An 18987-nucleotide genomic window follows, 5' to 3' on the forward strand; every position below is an offset into this window, starting at 1 on the left:
GGTTTGTCACCTCAAACCTATCATCTCTAAACTTGTACTCACGTTTCCAACAAAACTATCTTCCCCTCCCAAACACTTTCTAGGTTTACTAAGTTACTGTAATACATCGTTGGGCTGAGGTGTATTTTATTTTTTTTGGGGGGTGGGGGACGAGTCTCGCTCTCTCACCCAGGCTGGAGTGCAATGGCGTGATCTCAGCTCACAGCAAGCTCCACCTTCTGGGTTCACGCCATTCTCCTGCCTCAGCCTCCCGAGTAGCTAGGACTACAGGTGCCCGCCACTACGCCCAGCTAATTTTTTGTATTTTTAGTAGAGACGGGGTTTCACCATGTCAGCCAGGATGGTCTGGATCTCCTGACCTCGTGATCTGCCTGCCTCTGCCTCCCAAAGTGCAGGGATTACAGGAGTGAGCTACCATGCCCAGCTGGGGTGAGGTGTATTTTTTACTGTCAGTCATTAAGTGCTGCCCTTTACAACATATTTTACCTATGTCTCTTTAGTGTCACTATCTTAGTTTAGTCCTGACCAGCTAATGCTTATTCTCCACAAACTCAAGTTTAAACTTCTCAACGTTCTGAAATAGGGTTTTTTTTTTTTTGAGACAGAGACAAAATCTTGCTCTGTTGCCCAGCCTGAAGAGTGGGGTGGTACAATCTTGACTCACGGCAACCTTGGCCTCCTGAGCTCAAGAGACCCTCCTGCCTCCACCTCCCAAGTAGCTGGCACTACAGGCAGAGGCCACCACGTCTGGCTAATTTTTATATTATTTGTAGAGATGAGGATTTGCCATGTTGCTCAGGCTGGTCTCAAACTCCTGAGCTTAAGCGATCCACCCACCTTGGCCTCCCAAAGTGCTGGGATTACAGGTGTGAGCTACCATGCCGTTTGATGTATCTTTTTAAGGATCATCTCCTACTTTTCTACACAAACTCTGAACCAGGTAAATGACCTTGCTTATTTACTGTCTTTTCCTTCTAACTTATGCCTTCCCATCCTCTGTCCATCCCATTCTGTACAGTTAAATGCTTTTAATTTCCTTCCTTCCCAAATTTAGCATTCTTCAGAAGTCTGGTCCAATTATCTTTTCTCTATAAAGTATTCCATGATCACTTGAGGGTGAAATTACCGCTTTCTATTCCTTAAACGGCTAACCCATTTCCTCTATGACATTCATTTTATATATCAGGCATGTTTTTGGACATCTATTATCTCCACCCATTCAAGCATTTATTGTTCACTGAGTGCTAAGCACTGCCTTAGGCACTAGCAATACAGCAGAAAACATGCAGTGGCATGATCCCAGTCACTGGAGCCTTGACCTCCTAGGCTCAAGAGATTCTCTTTCCTCAGCTTCCTAAGTAGCTAGGATCACAGGTACACACCATCATGCTGGGTTAATATTTTTAATTTTTTTTTTTTTTGCTTGCTTTTAGAAACAGCGTCTCAGAAACAGGGTCTCACTATGTTGCCCAGGCTGGTCTCAAATTCCTGGCCTCACGCGATCCTCCCACTTTGGCTTCCCAAAGTACTGGGATTACAGGCATGAACCACCATGACTGACTGGCCTCTTATGAAGTTTTAAGAACATCATCTCTGAAGTCTGGTTTGAGTCCAGTATCTGCTACTTAAATACAATGTACTGGGAAATTATTTAACCCACTCTGTCTGTTTCCAAATCTACCCACGAATGGGAGCATAAGCAAAGGAAAAATAAACTGAAGGGGTCCAGGGAAGGTTCTTTCCTAATGGAGGAGACACTAGGCATATTTGTATGCTGATGAGGATAATCTCATAGAGAGGTATAAGAGAAAATGGAAGGAGTGGAGTCCTTGAGAAGGCGGCAGGAGATGGTAACCAAATCATATTGATAGAATGGGCCTTTGAGAAGAAAAGGGACACTTTCTCCATTGTAATCTGAGATAAGAAAAGATGGGCACAAATGTAGATTTGATGCAAAGAGCAGTTATTGGCTGAGAATGAGAGTTGAAGAGGAGCATAAAGTTATGATAACAGAAGACGAAGTATTAGATATGAGATGCCTGTCTAACTCAGTGGGAAAGTACACCTAAATGGAGAAAGTAGACTTGCCAATAAGTTTTGACTGGTAAAAGTTTGTCATCTTGAATTTTTTTCGCTTTTTTTTTTTCCTTTTTTTTTCTTTTGAGGCAGTCTTGCTTCTTTGACCAGGCTAGAATGCAATGGTGCGATCTCAGCTCACTGCAACCTCCGCCTCCCAGGTTCAAGCAATTCTCCTGTCTCAGCCTCCCAAGTAGCTGGGATTACAGGCACGTGCCAACACGCTCAGCTAATTTTTGTACTTTTAGTAGAGATGGGGTTTCACCATGTTGGTCAGGCTGGTCTTGAATTCCTGATCTCAAGTGATCCGCCCGGCTCGGCCTCCCAAAGTGCTGGGATTACAGACGTGAGCCACCATGCCTGGCCGGTCATCTTGAATTTACAGTGAAGTCAGTCAGCTTTATTATACGATTTTTCTCCAGCGTAATCTGCTATTTGGGTACAGACACTGAGAAGACAGATGAGTTTCATCTAATGTTGGTATCTCTTCAAGTGGGTATGTAAACTGAGGTTATTTGCAAGAGAATTACTTTAATGATGAATCATAAAATCTAGACTAATGAAGAAGATGGAGGGCTGGGCACAGTGGTTCACGGCTATAATCCCAGCACTTTGGGAGGCCAAGGAGGGCGGATCACTTGAGGTCAGGAGTTCAAGAGCAGCCCGGCCAACATGGTGAAACCCCGTCTCTACTACAAACACAAAAATTAGCCGGGCATGCTGGTGGGCACCTGTAATCCCAGGTACTCAGGAGGCTGATGAAGGAGAATCACTTGAACCGGAGAGGAGGGTGCAGTGAGCTGAGATCACACCACTGCACTCAAGCCAGGGCGAAAGAGCAAGAATCTGTCTCAAAAACAGGAAAAAAAAGCAAGTAAAGGCAGGAAAGGCCTGGTAGGAAAGTATGTGAAATCAATGTATCTGAAAGGAGATCAATGATTTGGAAGTTTCCATGATATGGAAGAATTTTGCAGTAGGAGTCTATTTTCTAACTATTAACAGCTATAAGATTCTTAAGGCAGAGACAATGCCTTTTATGGCCATCCTAACAGATGCTTGCAACTAGCAGGAATGAAGTAATGTTTGCTTATTTGATTAGCCATAGCCCCAGTAGCTCACCTGGCAGGTGACAGCTAGTGTATGACAGATCTGGGTCTTCCCAGTTCGGAATTCTCCAAACATTTCTGTGATAGATCCAGTCTCAATTCCACCTAAAAGAGCAATAAGAAATACCTCTTAGCATAATACAAACATTTAGAAACTGTAGTGACAGAAATGTTCTTGGAGCTCAAGAGAAAGATATTTACATAAATTAAAAATTCGATTTCCAACAACCGATTTTTCAAAAATGTATTTTGAGGCTAGCCATGGTGGCTCAGGCCTGTAATCCCAGCACTTTAGGAAGCTGAGGTAGGCTGGTTGCTTGAGTTCAGGAGTTCGAGACCAGCCTGGGCAACATGGTGAAGGCCTGTCTCTACAAAAAATACAAAAATTAGCCGGGCATGTAGTGCCAGCTGGATGCCTATAGTGCCAGCTACTGAGGAGCTAAGATGAGAGGATCACTTGAGCCTGGGAGGCAGAAGCTGCAGTGAGCCGAGATCATGCCACTGCACTCCAGCCTAGGTGACACAGTGAGACCCTGTTTCAAAACAAACAAACTAAAAGTATTTTGAAATAATTACAGATTTATAGATAGTTGCAAATAAGGCCAGGTGCAGTGGCTCATGCCTGTAATCCCAGCACTTTGGGAGGCCAAGGCAGGCGAATCACCAGCAGCCTGGCCAACATTGTGAAACTTCGTCTCTACTAAAAATACAAAAATCAGCTGGACATGGTGATGGGCACCTGTAATCCCAGCTACTCAGCAGGCTGAAGCAGGAGAATCACTTAAACCTGGGAGGCGGAGGTTTCAGTGAGCCGAGATCACACCACTGCACTCCAGCCTGGGTGACAGAGTGAGATGCCTTCTTAAAAAAAAAAAAAAAAAAAAAAAAGGCTGGGCACAATATGGTGAAACACCATCTCTACTAAAAATACAAAAATTAGCCGGGCATGGTGGCCCATGCCTGCAGTCCCAGCTACTCGGGAGGCTGAGGCAGAAGAATCACTTGAACCCAGGGGGTGGAAGTGGCAGTGAGCCGAGATCACACTACTGCACTCCAGCGTGGGCAACAGAGCAAGACTCTGTCTCAAAAAAAAAAAGGTGGGTGCAGTGACTCATGCCTGTAATTCCAGCACTTTGGGAGACTGAGGTGGGTGGATCAGGAGGTCAGGAGTCTGAGACCAGCCTGGCCAAGATGGTGAAACCCCCTCTCTACTAAAAATACAAAACTTAGCCAGGCACGGTGGCAGGGGCCTGTCATCCCAGCTACTCATGAGGCTGAGGCAAGAGAATAGCTTGAACCCGGGAGTCAGGGGTTGCAGTGAGCTGAGATCATGCCACTGCACTCTTAGCCTGGGCAACAGAGCAAGACTATGTCTTTAAAAAAAAAAACAAACAAGGCCGGGCGTAGTGGCTCACGCTTGTAATCCCAGCACTTTGGGAGGCTGAGGCGGGCGGATCATGAGGTCAGGAGATCGAGACCATCCTGGTTAACATGGTGAAACCCGGTCTCTACTAAAAATACAAAAAATTAGCCGGGCATGGTGGCGGGCACCTGTAGTCCCAGCTACTCGGGAGGCTGAGGCAGCAGAATGGCGTGAACCTGGGAGGCAGAGCTTGTAGTGAGCCTAGATCATGCCACTGCACTCCAGCCTGGGCAACAGTGCGAGACTCTGTCTCAAACAAACAAGCAAAACCATAGGGAGGTTCTATCCACCTAGCCTTCTGCAGTGTTAACATCTTGCACAGTGATAGTACAGCACTGCTATTAGAAAACTGACATTGGGGGCCGGGCACAGTGGCACACACCTGTAATCCCAGCACTCTGGGATGCTGAGGCAGGTAGATCATCTGAGGTCAGGAGTTCGAGACCAACCTAGCCAACATGGTAAAACCTCATCTCTACTAAAAATACAAAAATTAGCTGGGCGTGGTGGCACTCGCCTGTAGTCCCAGCTACTTGGAGGCTGAGGCAGGAGAATCACTTGAACCCAGGAGGCAGACGTTGCAGTGAGCTGAGATTATGCCACTGCACTCTGGCCTGGGTAACAGAGCAAGACTCTTCTCTCAAAAAAAAGGAAAGAAAACTGACATTGGGCCAGGAGAGGTGGCTCAAGCCTATAATCCCAGCAGTTTCGGAGGCTGAGGCAGAAGAATGGCTTGAGCTCAGGATTTCGAGACCAGCCGGACAACATAGTGAGGCCCTGTCTCAAAAAAAAAAAAAAAAAAAAATTAGACAGGAAGTAAATGACCATAGTCCTAGCTCTGGGGAGACTGAGGCTAGAAGATCACTTGAGCCCAGGAAGCAGAGGTTGCAGTGAGCTGAGACCATGTCACTGCACTCCAGCCTGGGTGACAGAGTGAGACCCTGTCTCAAAAAATAAATAATAAGGTTGAAAGCTTTATAGTTTTCCCTGAAGTCCTGAAGATTAGTGTGTAGACAATGAGTAGTATTCAAACACAGATGTTTTAACCAGTCATCAGGTCTTCAACCTTGTGGTAGAGGAGGTTATAATTATAGTTACTTCCTTAAGCAAAAGGAGCTTACTCTCTCAATGCAATATTAAATGGAGACTAAATTATTTAATTTGCAGGTAAGTTTAGTATTTTATAAATAAGGTCCTACCTTGCAGCAGTCTTACCTCTTCAATGTAGATACTTCCTTTATCTCTCTTTTTTTTTGAGACAGAGTTTTGCTCGTCACCCAGGCTGGAGCGCAGTGGTGCAATCTTGGCTCACAGCAACCTCCGTCTTCCGGGTTCAAGCGATTCTCCTGCCTCAGCCTCCCAAGTAGCTGGGATCACAGGCATGTGCCACCATGCCCAGCTAATTTTGTACTTTTAATAGGTTTCTCCATCTTGGCTGGGCTGGTCTCGAACTCCTAACCTCAGGTGATCTGCCCCCACCCTTGGCCTCCCAACGTGCTGAGATTACAGGCATGAGCCACTGCACCTGGCCTTCCTTTATCTCTTTATCATTATCTAACAAGTAAATGCAACCCAAACATTTCAATTTTGTTCCATAACCTGGAAGCTTTCCTAACTAGAGTTCACAACACAGAATAAGGGATTACTACACCTTGAAGTAGTTTGTCAAGCTCTTTGGAGCCAGTAGTAATCTGTATGATCTCTGACCGCCTTTGGTGGAATTCAGTTGCAGTGGTGAAACCCATTGGAACTAATTTAGCTGCCTCAGCCTGGGAAAAATAAGAAATGTTAAATCAACAAAATAATATTCCTTACTACAGTGATCTTGAGGGCAAAAAATATATATATAAAGAAAAAAGAAATATTAGTAAAACAAGAATCAGGTGTGCAATGAAACGAGAAAATATCTAATAAAATTACCAGGATGATTTCTCTTTGGAAAGTCATAAAACAGATAATCTCATTCAGAGACTCCATGAAGATCAATTTGTTAATCACCAATTCAAGTTAATATGTTAATACAGTTTTAAAAACTATTATAGATCCATACATATGTGTTTTGCCCAATTTATGACAAAAATGGCAATGCAGTACACCTTCATTTCCTGCTCCATCAACTGCAGACTGTATCCCTTAACTTCCTACTTTGTAAAAATGAGGACATTTGCCCTTCCATCTTTTCTCTCTCCATGGCTACTTCCCCACCTCTATCAGCCGTACCTTTTCTTTCATATTGTCTGGCTGAGAACATTCACATTCTATTTTGTAATTACAGATAAATATTCTGTAATAGCACTATGGGTTGATTCTAAAATTGAAAAGTAAATGCATTCAAATATGCAAAAATAAAGCAACACACTCCTAAATAACCAACAAGTCAAAGAAGAAATGACACGGGAAATGAGAAAATATATTTTGCAATGAATGAAAATGAAGATAAACCAAAACTTACGGGCTCCAACGAAAGTAGTGCTCAGAGAGAAATTCATAGCTATAAATACCTATATTAGAAAAGAAGGCTGGGTGCGGTGGCTCATGCCTGTAATCCCAGCACTTTGGGAGGCTGAGGTGGGAGGACTGCTGGAAGCCAGGAGTTTGAGACCAGCCTGAGCAACAAAGTGGGACCCTGGCTCTAAAAAATGTTTTAAAATTAGCAGGGCATGGCTGGGCACGGTGGCTCAAGCCTGTAATCCCAGCACTTTGGGAGGGTGAGGTGGGCAGATCACGAAGTCAGGAGTTCAAGACCAGCCTGCCCAATATGGTAAAACCCATCTCTACTAAAAATACAAAAATTAGCTCGGCATGGTGGCGTGCACCTGTAGTCCCAACTACTCAGGAGGCTGAAACAGGAGAACTGCTTGAACCCAGGTGGTGGAGACTGCAGTGAGCTGAGATCATGCCACTGCACCCCAGCCTGGGCAACAGAGCGAGACTCCGTCAGAAAAAAAAAAAAAAAAAATGGCCTGGCGTGGTGGCTTATGCCTATAATCCCAGCACTTTGGGAGGCCAAGGCAGGCAGATCACAAGGTCAGGAGACCGAGACTATCCTGGATAACATGGTGAAACCCCATCTCTACTAAAAATACAAAAAATTAGCCAAGCATGGTAGCACATGCCTGTATTCCCAGCCACTTGGGAAGCTGAGGCAGAAGAATCACTTGAACCCAAGAGGCGGAGGTTGCAGTGAGCAGAGATGGTGCCACTGCACTCCAGGCTGGGTACAGAGGGAGACTCTGTCTCAAAAAAAAAAAACAAAACAGACAAAAAAAACAAATTAGCAGACCATTGTGGAGCGTGCCTGTGGTCCTAGTTACCTGGGAGGCTGAGGCAGAAGGTTTGTTTGAATCAGGAGTTGGAGGCTGCAGTGAGCTATAATCGCACCACTGCACTCCAACGAAGTAACAGAACAAGACTCTGTCTCTAAAAATAAAACAGATAAATCATAACCTAACCTTCCAAAGAACAGCAAACAAAACAAAGCAAGCAGAAGGATGGAAATAATATAGATTGGGTAGAAACTATTAGGTAAAGGACAGAATAATAGAGAAAAATCAATGAAACCAAAAGCTGGTTCTTTGAAAACATCAACAAAATTGACAAACTTTTAGCTGCACTGACCAAAAAAAAAGAGAAAAGACTCAAATTACTAAAATCAAGAATGAAAGAGGGAACATTACTACTGACTTTATGGAAATAAAAAGTAGTATAAGGAAATCCTTTGAGCAAATCTATGTCAACAAGTTAGATAACTTAGATGAAATAAGCAAATTCCTAGAAAGATAAACTACCAAAACTCACTCAAGAAGAAAATCTAAGCCGGGCGCGGTGGCTCACGCCTGTAATCCCAGCACTTTGGGAGGCCCAGTCGGGCGGATCACGAGGTCAGGAGATCGAGACCATACTGGCTAACACGGTGAAACCCTGTCTCTACTAAAAATACAAAAAATTAGCCAGGCATAGTGGCAGGCACCTGTAGTCCCAGCTACTCAGGAGGCTGAGGCAGGAGAATGGCGTGAACCTGGGAGTCGGAGCTTGTAGTGAGCTGAGATCATGCCACTGCACTCCAGCCTGGGCGACAGAGCAAGACTCTGCCTCAAAAAAAAAAAACAAAAAAAAAAAGAGGCCGGGCGCGGTGGCTCAAGCCTGTAATCCCAGCACTTTGGGAGGCCAAGACGGGCGGATCACGAGGTCAGGAGATGGAGACCATCCTGGTTAACACGGTGAAACCCCATCTCTACTAAAAAATACAAAAAACTAGCCGGGCAAGGTGGCGGGAGCCTGTAGTCCCAGCTACTCGGGAGGCTGAGACAGGAGAATGGCGTAAACCGGCGAGGCGGAGCTTGCAGTGAGCTGAGATCCGGCCACTGCACTCCAGCCTGGGCAACAGAGCGAGACTCCATCTCAAAAAAAAAAAAAAAAATCAATGAAAGTTTATTTTCTAAACTTTTCTATATATTTAATATTTCATTTAAAAATTTAGGCTGGGCGCGGTGGCTCAAGCCTGTAATCCCAGCACTTTTGGGAGGCCGAGACGGGCGGATCACGGGGTCAGGAGATCGAGACCATCCTGGCTAACACGGTGAAACCCCGTCTCTACTAAAAAATACAAAAACTAGCCGGGCGAGGTGGCGGGCGCCTGTAGTCCCAGCTACTCGGGAGGCTGAGGCAGGAGAATGGCGTAAACCTGGGAGGCGGAGCTTGCAGTGAGCTGAGATCCGGCCACTGCACTCCAGCCTGGGCGACAGAGCGAAACTCCGTCTCAAAAAAAAAAAAAAAAAAAAAAAAATTTATTGCAGGGCCAGGTGCATTGGCTCACGCCTGTAATCCCAGCACTTTGGGAGACTGAGATGGGCGGATTACCCGAGGCCAGGATTTTGAGACCAGCCTGGCCAATTCATATACTCACTGTCAATTCAGTGCAACAAACATATACTAGACACTTACTCTGTATGAAACATAGTCCCAGGGACTCTGAAGGATATGGAGAAAAAGAAGAGCAGATTCTTGCCTCCACAGAGCTTATAATTTAATCAGGAAGATACACTATACAAAATAACTATAGTACAAGTAGATGTGATGGATAATATAAGAAGTACTAACAAAAGAGCCATGGGAGCTCAAGGAATATAGACTACTTTCTTTGGTGAAAAACAGAAAGAGAAGGTATTAGCAAAGACGAAACTGGTAGAAATGGCCAGGTTAGTGGCACGTGCCTGTAGTCCCAGCTACTCAAGAGGCTGAGGAGAATTCCTTGAGCCCAGGAGTTTGAAGCTGCAGTGAGCTATGATCATGCCATTGCACTCCAGCCTGGGCAACAGAGTGAGAGTCTGTCTCTCTCTCTCTCTCTCTCTCTTTTTTTTTTTTAAAAGGTAGGCACAGTGGCTCGTGCCTGTAATTTCAGCACTTTGGGAGGCTGAGGCAGGTGGATTGCTTGAGGCCAGGAGTTTGAGACCAGCCTGGGCAACATGGTGAAACCCCATCTCAACTGAAAATACAAAAAGTAACCAAGTGTGGTGGTGGGCGCCTGTAATCCCAGCTACTTGGGAGGTTGAGGCAGGAGAATCACTTGAACCTGGGAGGCAGAGGTTGCAGTGAGCCAAGCCAAGATTGCACCACTGTGCTCCAGCCTAGGTGACACAGCAAGACTCTGCCTCAAAAAAAAAAAAGGAAAACAATGCAATCATAATCTTTACTGGCCAGAAACTAAGAACATAAAATATTGAAAAGTTAAGACACATATGTCTATACCATTTTGCATCTCAAATCATGTGTTCTAGGTTGCATTTTTGTGTTCATAGAAGCAGAGAAGTGACTTGATTTCTGAAACCAAGATCTCACAAGGCAAAAAGTAAAGATCCTGTCAGCATTTCTTCATTCACAAAAACTGATGCCCAAAAAGTGACAAAAGAAAGACTTTAGGGACCCCTACTGGCTTAGTCAATATGACAATCTTTTAACAAAAGTACTGTTAAGGACTCAGAACTCTTTCTTATTTCCAATTAAGCAACCACTTCAACAAATATTCATTTATTTGAGTAATCCAATAAATTTATCTAACGCTAACAGTAATCGATACGTGAAAATACAATTTTATAAATAAATATTTGCAGCAGGGCAAGGTGGCTCACACCTGTTATCTCAGAACTTTAGGAGGCTGAGGTGGGCGGATCACAAGGTCAGGAGATCAAGAACATCCTGGCCAACATGGTGAAACCCTGTCTCTACCAAAAATACAAAAATAAGCTGGGCGTGGTGGCACATATCTGTAGTCCCAGCTACTGGGGAGGCTGAGGCAAGAGAATCACTTGAACCTGGGAGGCGGAGGTTGCAGTGAGCCGAGATTGCACTACTGCACTCCAGCCTGGCAATAGAGCAAGACTCTGTCTCAAAAAAAAAAAAAAAAAAAAAAAAAAAATCTGCTCTATACTATATAAAACTTCAAGGGTAAAGGCAATAAAACTGTGTAACTATATAAATACTGAAGGAATAGGTTCATAAAACAAAATGTAACCATGGGGAAGTATGGATGTTAAAGAACTATATGAAGCTAGAAAAATAAATAGGCCAGGCACAGTAGCTCACACCTGTAATCCCAGCACTTTAGGAGGCTGAGGCAGGTGAATCACCTGAGCTCAGGAGTTCGAGACTACCCCAGCATGGTGGCATGTGCCTGTAGTCCCAGCTACTTGGGAGACTGAGGTGGAAAAATCGCTTGAGCTTAGGAGGCGAAGGCTGCAGTGAGCTGAGATGGCACCACTGCACTCCAGCTTGTGTGACAGAGCAAGAACCTGTCTCCAAAAAAAAAAAAAAAGAAACAGGTAACAGTCACCCATGGAAAGGAGAACGAGATGACAGAAGAATGAGAGATGGAAGGAAGAAGTTTTTCACTACATTACCTTTTGTACTATTCCCACTAATGCTTCCCTAGGTCAACTAAGCAATACTTACCAGAATTTTATCAGCTTTGGCTTCACTAATTCCCTTAATATTTATTAGCTCCTTCTTTGGTGCATAGGCAACAGCCTCCACAGTATGGAATCCAGCTTCTTCCAATTTCTTCACATCGTTGGCATTTATGCCACACTGCTGCAAATGAAGAAAACCATGGATAAATTTAAGCTTTAGTTCTCTAATCTAACACAGATCATATGTGTCCTACATACTTCACAGAGGTGCTTGAAGACTTGTAATACAACTGTCCCTTGAAATCCTGGGGTGGGGAGATGGGAAGTTGGTTCCAGGATCCCTAGCAGATAACAAAATCCAAGAATGCTCAAGTCTCTTACATAAAATGGCATATTACCTGCATATAACCTCTGTACATCCTCCTGTATACTTTTTTTTTGATATGTAGTTGATTGAATTTTTGATATGTAGTTTGTTGAATTTGCTGATGCAGAATCCAGGGATATAGAGAGCCTACTGGATTATATGCAAAAGCTGAAAAATGAGCCCTATATGAGGTACTTAATAACAAATTAACAACCTTTTCATTATCAAAATCAATAATTTTAAAATAGCACTATGCCATGTATATTAAAAAGAACTCTTATTAGCAATTGGAATTAAAAAGTAACTCCCAACCTTTTTTTTGTGACCCTAAATGATCTCCGAGACTTTGGGCCCTACAAGATCACTTTAAGACAGTGTTGCGGCCGGGCGCGGTGGCTCAAGCCTGTAATCCCAGCACTTTGGGAGGCCGAGGCGGGTGGATCACAAGGTCAGGAGATCGAGACCATCCTGGCTAACACGGTGAAACCCCATCTCTACTAAAAAGCACAAAAAACTAGAAGGGCGAGGTGGCGGGCGCCTGTAGTCCCAGCTACTCGGGAGGCTGAGGCAGGAGAATGGTGTGAACCCGGGAGGCGGAGCTTACAGTGAGCTAAGATCCGGCCACTACACTCAAGCTTGGGCGACAGAGCGAGACTCCGTCTCAAAAAAAAAAAAAAAAAAAAAAAAAAAAAAAGACAGTGTTGCTCAGTAATTTCCACATCAAGCACATAAAAAATGATATTTTTACACTATGATAGGGTAAACAGATAAGGTTGCTCAGAATGAAAAGAGCACTATCTTGGCCTATCAATACCTTTTTTGTTGAACAATGACCGGAAAGCTCTGCTCTAACAACTGACATTAACAGTGAGGAAAATTACTTTTTGTCAGGGACTTTTATATCTCTTCTTAAACCACCCAAATCCACCTCTTTCTTCCTATATTCAAGTCAGCTTTGGTTTCATTAGCCACCAAAACCATGACTTCTGGGAAAACATGAGTTAGTAGGTGAATGTGAGTGTATTCAGGGGTTGGGAGAATTTAGAAGAGGGGAGAGATTAGTTTGCCAATATAAGCCATGTCTGCTGTTAATATTTAAGCAATAAGCAATATGCATGTATGAGTATAAGGATGCTCATGGCACCAGAAATTATGACTCTGAACTTTAAAATGTTTATCACAAATCCATTTAAGTAACTTCTAGAGTCTTTTTTAAATAAGCTTTTTGCACTCCTAGAGTCTTAAAGATTAGTCGGAGATGGGAAATTTGAAAAAAGAGACAGAAGAATCAAGTCTTTCTCTGCTTTCCCCCTACTTATCTCAGCCCCAATCAGCTGCACTCACAGGGCAGTCTCTATACAATGGGCAGAAATAGTGTAAGGCCTCAGCTCTGGTGCTTAACGTCCTTGTGCAGAATCCTGAATTGGAGCTTATCTCTTATACCATAATACCACCACAGCCTTCTGTCTGCCAATGACAGCTGACAGCACAAAGCTAGGGCAATAAAGAGAAGGTGCTTCCCTGTCTTCCTTGCATAACTGGTCCAGGCCACTATAATTCCCAGAACGGCACTTTCATACTTAGTGCAAACAGCACAGGATGCTTTGGCTGGGCGTGGTGACTCATGACTGTAATCCTAGCAGTTTGGGACGCTGAGGCAGGTGGATTGCTTGAGGCCAGGAGTTCAAGACCAACCTGGTCAACACAGTAAGACCCATTTCTTAAAAACAAAACAAAAAACAGCACAGGCTGGGCACGGTGGCTCATGCCTGTAATCCCAGCACTTTGGGAGTCCAAGGCGGGTGGATCACCTGAGTTTGAGACTAGCCTGACCAACATAGAGAAACCCTGTCTCTACTAAAAAATACAAAAAAACTAGCCGGGTGAGGTGGCAGGCGCCTGTAGTCCCAGCTACTCTGGAGGCTGAGGCAGGAGAATGGCGTAAACCCGGGAGGCGGAGCTTGCAGTGAGCCGAGATCCAGTCACTGCACTCCAGCCTGGGCGACAGAGCAAGACCCCGTCTCCAAAAAATATATATATATATAAAATTAGCTGGGCGTAGTAGCGCATGCCTGTAATTCCAGCTACTTGGGAGGCTGAGGCAGGAGAATCGCTTGAACCTGGGAGGCAGAGGTTGTGGTGAGCTGAGATTGCGCCTCTGTACTCCAGCCTAGGCAACAAGAGCGAAACCCCCGTCTCAAAACAAACAAACAAAAAAAAGCACAGCACAGACATTCCACCATGGGATCCTAGGCCTCAGTTTCTGACAGTCCAGCTCTCAGAAATAAAAATGATAAAGTAGGAAAAGAATGGTTGACAAAGGAAGAGGCCCTGCCAGACATATTTAGCAACAATCTGCAGCCTTTCCACAGGATTATTGACAACACTTCTGAAAAGTCTTGGGTCTTGACCTTGGTAGTAAACCTATAGTTTATGTAAAGGTTATAATACCTTCCACTAGGTAGAAGAATCTAGTATATATAATTCCAAAATTAGCAACTAAGCACATACCTCTAACCGTGAAATGGGTTGTGGGCCAAAGCTTTCTTCTTCCACTGAAGTATCTGCATTTGCTTCAAGCTGCATCTGCATTGCCATTACTGAAAAATACAAATGCCTATCAGTATAAACACTAGAGAAATAAGGTGCATCTCTCTCCCCATCTTCTATCTAGCTAGTTATATCAAAAAGCCTTTAGGAAGAGCCAAGGCCATTCTCTTATTGTGTCTCTCTGTTCTCCTGCTCTATATTCCTTCAGAGTAGGGGCCAAGTTTTACTTATTTTTATATACCTCATTATACATTATAAATGTGTTTGCAAACAAATACTGTGTGATCTCACTCATATGTAGAATCTAAAAAAGTTGATATTGGCAGGGTGCAGAGGCTCATGCCTGTAATCCCAGCACTTTAGGAGGCCTAGGTGGGTGGATCACGAGGTCAGGAGATCGAGACCATCCCGGCCAACATGTGAAACGCTGTCTCTACTAAAACTACAAATATTAGCAGGGTGTGGTGGCACACGCCTGTAATCCCAGCTACTCAGGAGGCTGAGGCAGGAGAATGGCTTGAACCTCGAAGGCAGAGATTGCAGTGAGCTGAAATCACGCCACTGTACTCCAGCTTCATGACAGAGCGAGACTGCGTCTCAAAAAAAAAAAAAGTTCATCTCATACAAGGAACAAATAGAAGAGTAGTAACCAGAGACTGAGGAGAATGCAGCCGTTGCAGGGGGCGGGAAGGAGAGAGGCTGATCAACAGGCACAAAGTTTCAATTAGATAGGAGGAATAAGTTCTAGGGTTCTATTTCATAATAGGGTGACTACAGTAAACACTAATGTAATGAGTACTTCAAAACAGCCAGAAGAGAGTATTTTGAATGTTCTCACCACCAAGAGAAATGACAAGTGTTTGAACTGAATTGATGGATATGCTGATACCCTGATTTGATCATTCATTATTCAATGTATATATGTACTGAAATATCAACTTGTATCTCATAAATATGTACAATCATCTGTCAAAAACAAAGTAAAACTTATTATTTTCACAACCTTGGGATATAAAAAGATTTCTTGAAACGGGATACATAATGCACTAGCCAAAAAGAAAAAGACTGAAAACTGAACTACATTTAAATTCAGCACTTCGGCCAGGCACCGTGGCACAGGCCTGTAATCCCAGCACTTTAGGAGGCTGAGAGGGGCAGATCACCTGAGTTCAGAAGTTTGAGATCAGCCTGACCAGCATGGAGAAACCCTGTCTCTACTAAAGAAAAATACAAAATTAGCCGGGCGTGGTGGCACATGCCTGTAATCCCAGCTACTCAGGAGACTGAGGCAGGAGAATCGCTTGAACCCGGGAGGTGCAGGTTGCGGTGAGCCAAGATCATGCCATTGCACTCCAGCTTGGGCAACAAGAGTGACTCTCTGTCTCAAAAGGAAAAATAAATAAATAAATAAAATAAAAAATAAATAAATAAATTTAGCACTTCTATTTATCAAAGGACACCACTAAGAGAATGACAAGTCAAACCACAGTAGAGAAGAAAATATTTAGCACAAACATAACTGAGGGCTGATAACCAGAATATAAAGAACTTCGGCCGGGCACGGTGGCTCAAGCCTATAATCCCAGCACTTTCGAGACGGGCGGCCGAGACGGGAGGATCACGAAGTCAGGAGATCGAGACCATCCTGGCTAACACGGTGAAACCCTGTCTCTACTAAAAAATACAAAAAACTAGCTGGGCGTGGTGGCGGGCGCCTGCAGTCCCAGCTACTCGGGAAGGTGAGGCAGGAGAATGGTGTAAACCCGGCAGGCGGAGCTTGCAGTGAGCTGAGATCCGGCCACTGCACTCCACCCTGTGCAACAGAGTGAGACCCCGTCTCAAAAAAAAAAAAAAAAGAACTTCACATCAGTAAGTAGAAAAATAGACAAGAGATTTGAACAAGTACATCATAGAAGACATCCAAATGGGAAAAACATATGAACAAATGCTCAACCTCATTAGTAATCAGGAAAATTAAAATCACATTGAGACATTACTGTGTAACCAGCAGAATAGCAAAAAAAAAATTTTTTTTTTTTTGAGACGGAGTCTTGCTTTGTCGCCCAGGCTGGAGTGCAGTGGCGCCATCTCGGCTCACTGCAAGCTCCGCCTCCCGGCTCATTGCATCTCGGTTCACTGCAATTCTCCTGCCTCAGCCTCCCCAGTAGCTGGGACTACAGGTGCCCGCCACCACACCCGGCTAATTTTTTTTTGTATTTTTAGTAGAGACGGGGTTTCACCATGTTAGGATGGTCTCGCTCTCCTGACCTCGTGATCCGCCCGTCTTGGCCTCCCAAAGTGCCGGGATTACAGGCGTAAGCCACCGCACCCGGCCAGAATAGTTAATATAAAAGGCTGAAAATCGTGTTGTCAAGCATGTGAAACAACGAAACACTCAACACTCCTGACTTTTTTTATATAAAATTCAAAAACAAGCAACATTAGTTAATCGCATTAGAAACCAGTATACCAGTTACCACTGTAAAAAGGGGAAAATATTAAATACTACACAAGGAAGGCTTCTGGGGACCATTCTATTAAGTGGTGATTACGTAGGTGTACATTCATTTTGTCTTGCTCTACCGGCCAGGTTGGAGTGCAGTGGCCTGATCACGGCTCACTGTAGCTTATACCTCCCAGGCTAGATCCTCCCTTCTCAGCCTCCTGAATAGCTGGGCCTACAGGTGCACGCCACCAAGCCTGGCTAACTTTTTCTATTTGTAGAGATGCTGGTCTCACTATCTTGACCAGGCTGTTCTCGAACTCTTGGGCTCAATCGTCCTCCCGCCTCCACCTCCTAAAGTGCTGGGACTACAGACTTGAGACACTACACCCAGCCAGTATATTTTGTAATAATTCACGGAGTTGTATACAGTTGGGAATGTGCATTTTTCTACATGTATATTACATATCACTTTAGGAGCTTAAAAAAAAAAAAAAAAAAACAGGGGCCAGGCGCGGTGGCTCACGCCTGTAATCCCAGCACTTTGGGAGGCAGAGGCAGGTGGATAACCTGAGGTCAGGAGTTCGAGACCAGCCTGACCAGCATGGTGAAACCCTGTCTCTACTAAAAATACAAAAGTCAGCCGGTCGTGGTGGCGGGAGCCTGTAATCCCAGCTCCTCGGGAGGCTGAGGTAGGAGAATCGCTTGAACCCGGGAGGCGGAGGTTGCAGTGAGCCGAGATCGCGCCACTACACTCCAGCCTGGGCTAAAGAGCGAGACTTCATCTCAAAAAAAAAAAAAAGGTTTAAGAAAACCAAGCCTCACTTCAGATCATTCTCTAGGCATCATGCGAATGTTTTCCGCATTAGATGACGAAAATACTGTTTTGGCAATTGCAGGTTGGTACTTTCTAAGCACGGTGTAACGGAAAGACAGGCCAGGAATCCGGAAGCCCTGGCTGTGATATTAAACAGCTGTGGCTACACCGCTCTGATCTCGGACTCCTCGCTCAAACTCATAAAACGGGTGTTGGCTATGAAGGCTCTAATGTTTCTCCCCTAGTTCTAAAGACTGGGGTCCACCTGTGTTTTCGCCCCAGTAACTGAGGGTCGGTCGGACGCGGACACGCCCTGCCACGTCCGGGTTTCACACTGCGCGCGGAGGCCCCACCTGCCGCTGAGCATTGGACCGGCCAGGACTCAGGTGGGCGACAACGAGCCGCGGTTATAGAGGGCCCGGCCTGCGCCTCACACACTCACCTTGGCCCTCAGCGCTGCTCTTTCCAGCGGGCCGCGCGCTCCGACTTCACCCCGCGGGGGTGACCCGCGCCTGACCCGCGCGGACCCCAACGCCCCTGGCTTACGCCCTACTTCAAGTCTACTCGCTTGCCCCAGACTTCTGCGCACAACCCAGACGAGTTTCAGCTCCCAGCTGCACGCCTCGGCAAGCGCCGCGCTCTCCTTAAGGCTCCGTCTCTGGTCGCTGGGCGCGCTCCGCCGGCTGCTTTCAGAATTCGCGCCAAACCCTCTCGCCCAGGGTCACGCCCGCGTCGGCGTAACGTATCTCCGCCTCCCGGATCTACCTTCTTGCCCCTTCCGCCCTGCGCGCTAGCCCAAGACTGGAGCTCGAGAGCTAGATCCTGCGCGAGGTTACGGACTGCCCTCTTCCCTTTTTGCGTAAGAACTAATTTAGACTTTACGCCGGGCGCGGTGGCTCACGCGCGTAGTCCCAGCTAACTCGGGAGGCCGAGGCGAGAGGATCGTCTGAGCCTAGGAGTTCGAGGCCAACCACGGCAACGCCCCTACTCTTACCCTAGTCCCTCGCGGGTGGGGCGAGGGGTTTCGGGGGACGGTGGGGGAAGACATCCGAGTTGCCGTCTTCTGTTTACCAGATCGAAGACTACAACTCCCAAGAGGTAATGCGTCGGCCCGGGACTGCATCTCCCGGCATGCGCCGCCGGCGGGCCCGCGAGTTCCCACCGTCTTCGCAGCTGGACTATTACCTGGAGCCTTAGCACTCTTGTGGTTTGTTTCAGCAGTATCTGAACGTCAGCTTTTGGCGCTGGTCGCTCTGAGCCTCCGACTCACATTCCTGGAATCAGGTGCTTTCCAGGCCTC

General features: G+C 45.4%; 1 protein-coding gene across 4 annotated transcripts in view; it reads right to left on the reverse strand.

Moving 5' to 3' along the window:
• The window catches only part of RAD51 (RAD51 recombinase), a 45142-nt gene extending 26374 nt beyond the window's left edge, over positions 1-18768 (reverse strand). For 2 of the 4 annotated variants that reach the window (XR_004057261.1, XM_010388539.2), the window contains exons 1-5: positions 18130-18624; positions 14389-14477; positions 11554-11691; positions 6257-6374; positions 3196-3287 (exon numbers count right to left, since the gene is read on the reverse strand). Coding sequence is in view for 3 of the 4 variants with exons in the window: in XM_010388539.2 (XP_010386841.1) it covers positions 3196-3287; positions 6257-6374; positions 11554-11691; positions 14389-14475 (435 nt within the window). In the remaining variant the exon portion in view is untranslated. Of the gene's footprint in view, positions 1-3195; positions 3288-6256; positions 6375-11553; positions 11692-14388; positions 14478-18129; positions 18627-18681 lie in introns of those variants that run through there. The other 2 variants (XM_030930306.1, XM_030930307.1) reach the window with 2 other exon arrangements.
• Between the last annotated feature and the right edge of the window lie 219 nt (positions 18769-18987).

The sequence above is a fragment of the Rhinopithecus roxellana genome, chromosome 5 (assembly GCF_007565055.1).
Source record: "Rhinopithecus roxellana isolate Shanxi Qingling chromosome 5, ASM756505v1, whole genome shotgun sequence".
Lineage (NCBI taxonomy): Eukaryota > Metazoa > Chordata > Mammalia > Primates > Cercopithecidae > Rhinopithecus > Rhinopithecus roxellana.